This window comes from Quercus lobata, chromosome 10 (genome assembly GCF_001633185.2).
Source record: "Quercus lobata isolate SW786 chromosome 10, ValleyOak3.0 Primary Assembly, whole genome shotgun sequence".
Taxonomy (NCBI): Eukaryota; Viridiplantae; Streptophyta; class Magnoliopsida; order Fagales; family Fagaceae; genus Quercus; species Quercus lobata.
The window spans coordinates 42,042,846-42,053,841 of NC_044913.1; the positions used below are offsets into that span (position 1 = coordinate 42,042,846).

The window sequence follows — 10,996 nt, forward strand, 5'->3', positions numbered from 1 at the left end:
GTAGGTACCTAACTAACTAAGTGTGCTCTGTAAATGAAACCCGTTTAATGCACTACAACTCTATGCTACTGTAGCTTCACACTGCTATGTACAAACTAGCACTTCTATATACAAAATTACAATACAGAACTACTAAAGTAATATCTACATGATATTCTATGCTTTAACAAATATCTACGTACAATACTCAAATATCTACAAAGATATTTAACAATCCCCATTCGCGTGCACGCAAGTCAAATTGTATTTGTATTTGGTTACGAACTCTGTGTTGCTGGTCAAAGTCTGCAAATTCTTTTTCTACCATGTGGTTGGATAATAATCCAACTTTCATTGAAGGCTCAAGGCTGAAGCTTATATATGAATTCAAAATGTTCTCTGCTCTCTCCTTAAGACTGAGAGACCAATCATAAGAAGCAAGTAGTGAATATGGCTGGTTTGTTCGACAAACAGGCCGAGATTTATTCGGATTCAAGGCCAACCTATCCAAGCGAATGGTTTTCGAAGCTGGCTGCTCTGACCTCTCAACACTCTTTAGCTTGGGATGCTGGCACTGGCAGCGGCCAAGCTGCTCTTGCTGTTAGTCTCTCTCTCTCTCTCTCAAATTTGGTCTAATAACTATATGTTTTTGCTGATTTGTGGATTTGTTAACCGAGTGATATGAAAGCATAAGTCAAAGCTGATGAATGAATATTTACTTCTTTTTAGTCGCATGCACACCCATTAGGTAAACCCCTAAAGCATTTTTGTGCTCTAAAAATTTGATTGGTTGCATAGTTCTAACTAGTCGTGACTTAGAATCTGATTGGACGAAGCACTTCTATTCTACCATATAATCTATTATTAAGTGCAGAATTGAGATTATTGGATTCAAATCAGTTATGGTCCATTTGGTTGGAGTAGTAGGAAAGTGTGAGGATAGAAAATGAGGAAGAAATAGAAAAGTGAGAGAATAAAAAAAATTTAGTTTTCTCTCATTTATGTTAATTATTTGGTTAGAATGATAGAATAGTGGAGAGATGAAAAACTTATTTATTTGGTTGAGAAAAAAAATTAGAGGATGGAAAAGTGAAGTTGATATAAATTTACAATTATGTTCCTATTAAATAAAACAAAAAAACAACACATTTTTTAGCAAAAAAATTGTGTTCGCGCAAACAAAAAAGTAACACATTGTTTTTAGCAAAAATAATTGTGTATGTGCAAGTGGCCAAAAAAGAATAAAAATAAAAAGCAAATGAAAAAAAAAAAGGACCTGCCCATTTTGGGAAGAAAACTTTTTGGTGGACTTGGAAAGAAAACACCTGAACCTTATCATTTCTTTTCGTTCCTCCCCATCTCTAAAAGGTTTTCCCTCCCATTTTCTCTCTAATAAGGTTTTCCATCTTCCCTAAAATCTACTCTACCAATCACACCCTTAAAGTTCTTATGTAACTCAATCATGATATTAAATTTAATAAATCTTATTTACTATTTTGAAATAAGTGAAGCATGAACTTTCTCATATTATTATTAATGAGTGATCTTAGTTGTATGATAAATATGCTAATATACCATGGTATCAGAATTCAATGATTAGGGTCACATCAATTAGATCAAATTAAGACCCTTTTGAGTATATACCGTTGTTAGTTTCTTTAAAACTTTCTCCCATCTTCCCATGTGTGTGTTAAAATATTTACTATTCTCCAAAAAAAGAAAAAGTATTAGATCAAATCAAGTCATAATCGAAGGTTTTCTCCACACACACACAAAAGAAAAAAAAGAAAAAGAAAAAAAAAGGAGTTCTGTAATAGATGAAGGTTTTCTTATAATAGTAAATAAATAATTATAGGCACAATATATTAGGTTACCCAATTAAATTCAAATACTTAAGTGGATTAACCACATATATTTAGTATTATCTTTTCAAAGAACAGTTAAATTCAGTGTAAACAGATAATTCAATTGGGAGTCTAAGGTAGGTATGATTTTAGCTTAGACTTCACTACCCAAGAGTTGTTTGGAATCACCACCAACCAAAAACACAATTTTAACAAATGAAATTTTATTAATCAACAATAGTTTGAAAACCAATAAACCATCTGGAGCTTTTATCGAGCTTCCCCGAAACAAAGAGATAAAGATAACATCCATGAAAACAAATCTTAGTTGAATTGTAACTACTAATTCATGAGTAGTCTAATGTAATCCAAACTTATATCTAAACCAAAACTAAATAAATAAAATATTAAAATATAAAATATTCCAATGAAGATTGGATGAAAACCTGAAATAAAAATTCTGAAATTATTTTGTTCTTTTTAAGATATTCTTGAACCATATACATTATGTTCGCTTTTCCAGGTTGCTGAGTATTTTAAGCAAGTAATTGGAACAGACATAAGTGAAGCTCAACTAAAACATGCAACGCAACATCCTCGAGTCAAATACATCCACACCCCCTTATCCCTCTCTGACGATGAATTAGTGACTCTAATAGGTGGTGAAAATTCAGTTGATTTGGTGACTGTGGCTGAAGCTGTGCACTGGTTTGAACTCCCAAAATTTTACTCCATTGTTACACGGCTTCTACGTAAGCCAGGAGGAGTAATTGCCATATGGGGCTACAATGACATGGAAGTAAGCCCAACATTTGATCCTGTGATGAAAAGAGTCCGTGAAACAACCCTCCCCTTTTATGACCCAAAGGCACAATGCTTTCTTGATGGTTATAGGACACTTCCATTTCCTTTTGAGAGTGTAGGTTTAGGTTCTGAGGGAGAACCATTGCAACTCGACATTCAAAGAGTGATGTCCTTTGAAGAAATGGTGAGGGGCTTAAGGTCATCTTCGGCAGTCACTAAAGCCAAGGACCAAGGGGTGGATTTATTACCTGAAGAAGTGATTAAGGAGCTTGAGAGTGCTTGGGGTGGTCCTAATGTGATAAAAACTGTGACCATCAAGGCCTTTATGCTTGCAGGAAAAGTAAAGGTATAAATATTTTCAAGCAATTCATGTTTGTGAACTAAATGTATGATCTTTTTTGTTTCTTGAGAAACAACTCTATTTATGATATGATGATAATGGTTAATAATAGTCTACTTGTCCTTAATTATTGGCCAGAATTGGGTTTCCTTCCTCCAAGTGAGAATGAAATAAAAGCTTTAAATTTTCAACTTGCTTAAAGTTATGATCACTTCTAAAGAAAGTTACAAAATATATACATATATACTAGCACCAATAATGATAAGTCCAATACCAATATTGTTAGGCATACCATATTACCATGTCTATTTTCAATGGCATCCTTTCTTTAACGAAAATTAAGGTCTCTATCATTCCTTTTTATAATATAATCCCTCACATTGCTCGGTCTGTAAAATCCTGGATTTTTTCCTTCATATGTCATCATTAGTATGGCTCAAAGAACCACATTTAGGATGCAGCTGTGAGAAGTCACACATGGTGCAAGTAGTAAACAACAGTAGAAAGAGAGCCCAATTGACATGCAAACACAAGCATGCTTTGCATATCTTTAAGTAGGTAAGACATCAAGGGCCTTGAATTTTTTGTACCAAAGTTATATCGTTACACATAAAAGTAGTAATGTAAAGCAAAGTCTGATGTAGAGATTGCAGGGTTAGCTCTTGCTTCCATTGTTTGAGAAGTATCACAAGATTCACAACGATAGGGATCAAATTATATACCTCGGGTTCTCAAATAGCTTGGCACAACTTAATAATTATTAAAATTTAAAAAAAAAAAAAAAAAAAAAAAAAAAAAAAAACTGTCTGCACATAATCTAAAAAGGAATAAATAAATAAAGATGGGGATGGTCCCAGGATTTTAAGCTAGCGGGTACCAAAGTAAAAATAAAAATAAAAATAAAAATAAAAAAAGCATCCATATAGTATTAAAAAATTATAAATACACAAAATCGTTGTTTCTAAATATATTAAGATGCAATCATTTACCAACAAAAACAAAAACAAAATAATGTTGTTTTTTTTAATATTAGGTTGGTTCACAATGATTGATCTATTTTACCACATCAAGCTACTTTATCTATTTTACCACCTCACTTTACAATACATCTGATATCAAATGTTCTATTTTTTGTATCACTTCAGTTAAAATAATATAAACAATTCATTAAAATAATAAAGAAATAGAGAGAATTTGAGTTTTTTAATTGAAGGAAGAGATATAATCTTAATAAAATATTATATTTTATTTTTAATAACTTGCTACGATTAACAGGTATTTATACCAATTTACTATAGTTGCAAAAAATTAGTTTTAGCTTCTCTAATAACACAATTTTTTGGTTCTTTGGTGGTAAAATTTTTTTTTTTTTTTTTTTTTTTTTTTTTGCTAAAGTATAATCACCATTGTGAATGTTTTTATTGTTTTTGTTAAGTTTTTGGATTAGATAGTTGCTATTTGGATGAAGTTAGCTAGGCTTATTGAGGAGAAGAGAGGCATAATGTTTTTGAAATGGAGGCCCAACTATAAAAATTAAATATATAATAACTATTAAAAACAAAAAATTGGACCTGGGGGGCTAGGCCCCCACTTGGGTCCGTCCCTTAATAAAGACAAACATGGAATTGTATATTATTGTTATTATTATTTTTTAGAAAGAAACCATATATAATCTTTATTAACCTATAGTGAAATCGGCCTAGATTACTAGAAAGGTGTTATGAGACATCATCCATCCATACTAAATAACTTACAATATGAATAACATATCTAGCAAGGTTATTAGCGACAAAGTTTCCCCTCACGGAAAACATGAGAAAATATAAGATAGTAGAAAGACTCTGCAAAAACTTTAGCATGCTGTATCAAGAGACCAAATAAGATGGAGAAACCTCTTTCAAAGAATTTATAACCAACTCGGCTTCCCCTTCAAGGACAGCTGAATCAATGTATATTACTTGAATGTAAAGACATGAAAATAGTATATTGTATAAATCAGAATAGAGCAACTATCTTGAACACTCAAAAGCAAAAGGGATCTGATAAAGGAATAGAACGAAAGAATGCTGCATAGCATGGATATATAACAAATATCACTATTTATGAACGTCACCTTGAGCTTAGCTGTGTAGGGTTTGTTGCTAAACAAGATAGTAAACTGGAGACAGAGGAGAAGCTACTACAACGTTTCCTTACATTTAGTTGTTTAGGATTTGTGGAGAAAATCAAAATCCAAATAATAAACCAGTTTTATTTTTTAAAAAAATTAATAATGATTTGGGAAAATTGTGGGGTCACTGAACTAGACAATATTATAAAGTGAACAAAAGGGCAAATGTCTTCAATTTTTCTTTTATATGTATACTAGACTCATCACACACACTTTACACCTGCAATAATGTTATTTTTTATTTATTTGCTTTTTTTGGTTTAGTGTTATAATGCTTAAAAGTGATATATAAATAATTGTTGTATTTTTTTTTTTTTTTTTAAATGAGATAAGGTAACGTAGAATAATATTTAAAAATGAGATAGAGAATTATAAGCAGTTGAAACCCAATTGGACATTTGAATTTATTGATTGGGATAAGAATTGTGATAAGTAAAAAAAATTGAGATTTGAATAAAAGAAAGATGATATATGTTAGTGTGGAAGGACGAAGATTTGTGATAACTGTATAAAATTTGGATAACGAAAATTTTGGAATGTTTTAAAGAATTTAAAAAAAAAAGAAAACCATAGAAATTTTGGGATAAAAATGAGTAGTTTTTACGATAGTGGTTTTTTTTTTTTAAAGAAGTAATTTTTTTTTTTATAAATATAATTAAAGTATTTGAATTTAAATAGATAACAAGTACAGATAAGAATCAAACATTTGAATACAAACTGGTGGTGAGAATAATGGTTTTTTTTCCCCCTTTTGTATGTGAGATAGTATTACTTTTGTAGGAAAAAAACTAAACTAAAAGGTATGTTATTTCTGAATTTATATGAGGATATTTTGGTACACCAAAAATTGAAGACGAATTAGGGAAATCCTCTTATTAATAGTATAGTATTTTTTTTTTTTTATATAAAGATAATTGAAGTATTTGAATTAAAATAGATAAGTGGTGAGAATAACAATTTTTTTTTTCCCTTTTGTACGTGAGACAGTATTATTGTTGTAGGAAAAAAATTGTTATTTCAGAATTTATATAAGGATATTTTGGTACGCCAAAAAAATTGAAGATGAAACAAGGGAATCCTCTTATTAATAAAATAGTATAGATAAAATGTAATATTAATAGTGGTTATTATTATAATTTATTAAGAATACATGGATTCCAATTAATCTTATTTGGAGAGAATATGTTATTGTAGGGTCAGAGAATTTACGACCCCGGTCCACTATACATTAGGGTCCAAGGCTCGCGCCGAGGAGAGACTTTTCCAAGGACATGAAGCGAGAGTCCAAGTGGCTTAGGAATGCAGCCGAGAACGATCCTGTCCTTGGCATCCTAAAACCTAGAAGGGAAGAACGACACGCCATCAAAGGCAGCCCCCAAAGCTCTCCCAGAAGAAAAGACGAGTACAATAAAATTCGCACGGGGGTGCAGTGTGGGAGCGGTTCAAGGAAAAGCTGTCACCTTCGCATTGAATGCGCCCACAAACGTCCTGGCCGCATTGAAGAGAAAAGACCCCTGAATAGTGTGGATTCGGTTATTGCAACTAACAGAAAGTGGGGAAAGGCGGCTGATGGGACAAGCACTCGAGTAATTACCTGCTTGATCAACAGATGGAAGGTCAGGATCAACTAAGAGGGGCTATATAATGTAAGAATTCATCCCCGAGAGATGGGGGGGAAGCATGATGTATCGACTCTTGTACTATGGTAACCGAAAGTAAAAGGTATACTAAGAACATTAAGCTCCTCGAACGAGGTCCAATGACCGGAGCCGCTCAGGCCATGCCAGAGAGAAAGTCTTCTTGGATAAACTCAGTTCACCTCTGTGCAACCGCCATGAATACCAAGACTAACCACTGTCCGGTGACCAAGACCTAGCTTTTCAACTTGATCATCAATCAAAATGGAATTTCACATAACTTTACATTCCTAAAATTATACTATAGATTTTACCAAGTACCGAATTTCACTGCAATTTCCCTTGTCTCTATGACTACAGTAGAGGCTAGTCCAAATTCTCTTTTATAAGAAAAAAAATAATTATATGTCATATCCTTTATGACAGGATTTTTTTGAGAAAATAAAATTATTTTATTATTAATTATTAAAAAGGACGTTTGGTAAATTTACTTTGACGATATTTTTATTTTTTATTTTTATGAATTCACTAAAACTTATCTTAACCATTTAGACTTACTTTTTTTATGGGAGATTTCCTAAATTTAATTACACACAATCAAGAATGTAAGAAAACTAATTGCATGATATTTTCATTTTTTTTTTTATCAAAATGATATTTGCATTCTTGAGTTGGCATACACATCCCTATCTCTATTAATCACTTTATTGTGAAACTTTCAAATTTATAAACACATATAATATGATCAAATCATTATACTATTTTTATTATCTTTCTATTTTTTTCTATTAAATAGAAAATTAAATATTAAAATTTTTTACAAATAAAACTATTGAACTATTGGAGGAAACTAATAACACAGGTTAAGAGCAAGAAATAGGAGAAATTGAGGCTACAATAGCTAGCCTTGAATAAAGGTTTGCGAGTTTATTTCATTTTAAAAAAGAATTAATTTGGAGAGTATATGCTAGTCTAATTTGTTTAATGTGATAAAGACATAAAAGTAATTAAAGTTTATCAATTCAATTAAGTAGTAGGTTCATATTTTTAATTTTATTGTTTTTAGTGAGTTGCATTTGATTCTAAAAAATATATATTGAGTTTCATTTTCTCATTATTATCTTATAAAATATTTTAAAATGCACCGCACTTCGTGTGAAAATTCAACTAGTTAAATCCAATTGGATCAATTCACGACCACTTTTCCACATGATCTTAATAAAGTTTCAAATCCAAAATTAAAATAAAATTATTTTAAACTATGTATTGGCTGGTTACTTGGGTTGAAAATATTATTAGGTTGAAGCTGTATCTTGCTCAATATATAATATGTTCCAAAAAAGAAAATATTTTCAAGTGTTTAGTTACGTTTTGAAAAATACACTAGAAAATGATTTCCGTTGTTTGGCTTCCATGTAAAATTATTTCTAAGTAATAAAAATTAAGAGAGAGATGGAGGTAGAAAACAACCAAAGATCTTAGAATGTATTTTCACTGTGAGAAATATATGGAGAGAGGGGGCAAACGGTAAAATTAAAAAAAAAAAAAAAAAAATACCATATTGGTGACATGGCTCAGACTGGCAAGAAAGAACTTCAGTTTTGGTACATGCTAGCTCGATCTCAATAGATTGAGCTTTGGTGCTTTTGTAGGCCTGAGGGAAAGAAAGAAAAAAGGAGAGAACGCAAGCTACTTAACCAGTGTGAGAAAGAGGGCAATGTTCAACAGTGGAGGTGGCTGCTAGTTCGAGCTCCCCACTCTACTATCTCTCTTTGCTTTGAGCATGTAGAGCGTGTGAGAGTAAAGGCTGAAAATGAAATGCCGTAAAATGAAGGTGTAATTGATTTTACACTCTAGCCGGCCCTATTTTACAAAAAAATGGAATTGGGTTTTTCAGTCCACCCAAAGTTGTAAAAGCTTTTCACTTGAACCAAACACATCCTAAATCCATTTCAATCCAAACTTTAAAAAAAAAAATCAAAAAACAAAAAAAAAAATATATATATATATATATATATATATATTCAGACAGGGATGACAAAATCAAGGTTGTTTGTAAAAAAGAAAACAAAGGATAGATTGGATTTCTATAATAAGTTTGAAATTATATTAATGAAAATTTCTCTCATAGAATACATGGCAGTTATTTATTGGATAGAAAACGTGTATAAAGTTAAAACCGTGTAAATTTGTTTTTTAAATCAAAGACCGCGTAAAGAAATTAATGGTGTTGAACTGTTATATGGCCGGTTTACGCTTAATGATTTAATAATGTACAAATTGCTTTTCTTTTCTTTTTTTTGGGACAAGCCTATCCTATGTTTCGTAACTAAGGAAAGGAATTTGGAGCTATCAAAAAAACAAAAAAGGTAAGGAATTTGGACATTATTAAATCATTAAGTGTAAACCGGCCATATAACAGCTCAGCACCATTAATTTCTTTACACGGTTCTTTACACGGTTTTTGATTTAATCAAAAACAAATTTACATGGTTTTAACTTTATACACGTTTTCTATCCAATAAATAACTGCCACGTATTTTATGAGAGAAATTTTCATTAATACAATTTCAAACTTATTATAGAAATCCAATCTATCCTTTGTTTTCTTTTTTACAAACAACCTTTATTTTGTCATCCCTGTTTGAAAATTCAGATGCCCGAATTTTTATCTATTCTCTTATTAATGTCCAGTGTTACACGTTTTTGCATTACCGTCGCCAAAGTCATTTAAATTATTTTTGGCAACAAATTAAATTTGTCCTAGAATCAGACATATATATAAATAGAACCAAATTCTGATTATATAAAAATAAAAAATAAATAAAATGCGGATATGTACTTTCTTAGACTCATACTCACGGCCGTTTTATGTTTTGATAAAACTTCTTGACGAAGCAAAATTATCCCACAGATCCTATATTATTTCCTTCCTTTTATCATAACTACCGACTATATATATATATATAACATAATACACAGTGGGTGACATGTATATTTTTACGCCGTTCTTCTCTCATTCTCTCTCAAACTTAATTTGTGTTGCATCTTTATCTTATACCATATTTATTTTTCTATTGGCTCTTTATACCATGGTTATATATGATATGAACCACCATGACTATGAAGCCTGGTCTGAGTTGAATAATACAATCAGTAGTATTATTGACGATGATTTTGAAAAAACACTTGCTACACCACAAGACGATTTGTGTGATATAAACTTCATTATGTTACCCTCATCGGATGATTCTTTTATTCACAGCGATTGGAACGATTTTATTAACAACAGCGATTTGGAGCATAACAACAGCAATATGGAGCAAAAGTTAAAGGTAGGAGAAAAGATAAAGGGAGAAGAAACGAAGAATAGGGTTGCCAAAGAAACAGAGACAAAGAAGAGGGATGCTTTTAAAGATATGAATGGTGTACTGGTAAGATGTATAGAAAGTTTTTCCCAGAAACCAAGAACACCTACAACTAAAAGGCGGAATACAAAGAATATTTACACTCCGAAAGAACTTACGACTAAAAGGTTGAATACGAAGAAGATTTACACTAAAAAGGAACCATCTTTTTTGAAGTTGAAGAGAAAAAATAAGGAAGAAGTGGAGGGTTATGTGAGAAAGTGCTCCCATTGTGAAGCCGAGGAAACACCACAATGGCGAGAAGGACCCTTGGGGCCAAAAACTCTGTGTAACGCATGTGGAGTAAGGTACAAGTCAGGTCGGTTAGTTCCAGAGTATCGCCCAGCGGCAAGCCCAACTTTTGATGTCTCTAAATATTCCAATTTTCACAAGAAGATACTGAGAAATAAAGGATTAGATCAAAAGTGAAGAGTATTAGAGATATGTTTTTTTAGATTTGATGTTTTTTCCTTTAGATTATAAATTTTAATTATTCATTAATTTTATTGGATTGTATTTATTTTATATATAGTTATCAAAATTTTAACAAAGTTTAGCGTGGTAGTTACATACTGATCGATGGAATCTGCCTACAACCGCACAAATCCTCGGCGAGTACTCCTAAGTTGGAATAGCAATTTTGTCCTACAACCGCACAAATCCTCGGCGAGTACTCCTAAGTTGGAATAGCAATTTTGTCCCACCCCTCCTTGCTTTGCCCCACACGGGTTTTCCTCGCCCCACACGGGTTTTCCCTACCCCGCAAAGTTGGTGGGGCGAGATTTTAGCCCCGCACCACAGGGCAGGGTGGGAAT

At 31.8% G+C, this 10,996-nt stretch overlaps 2 protein-coding genes across 2 annotated transcripts; both read left to right on the forward strand.

Annotated features, from left to right (window-relative positions):
* The first annotated feature begins 429 nt into the window (after positions 1-429).
* Positions 430-3,034, forward strand: LOC115962685 (putative methyltransferase DDB_G0268948). The gene is made up of 2 exons (XM_031081570.1): positions 430-579; positions 2,347-3,034. Exons 1-2 carry the CDS (start codon positions 430-432, stop codon positions 2,977-2,979), a joined length of 783 nt encoding a protein of 260 aa, XP_030937430.1. The 3' UTR covers positions 2,980-3,034.
* Positions 3,035-9,809: 6,775 nt separating this feature from the next.
* LOC115964777 (GATA transcription factor 4-like) lies at positions 9,810-10,610 on the forward strand. Its single transcript, XM_031084030.1, has one exon. It carries the CDS (start codon positions 9,867-9,869, stop codon positions 10,608-10,610), a length of 744 nt encoding a protein of 247 aa, XP_030939890.1. The 5' UTR covers positions 9,810-9,866.
* Positions 10,611-10,996: the final 386 nt, after the last annotated feature.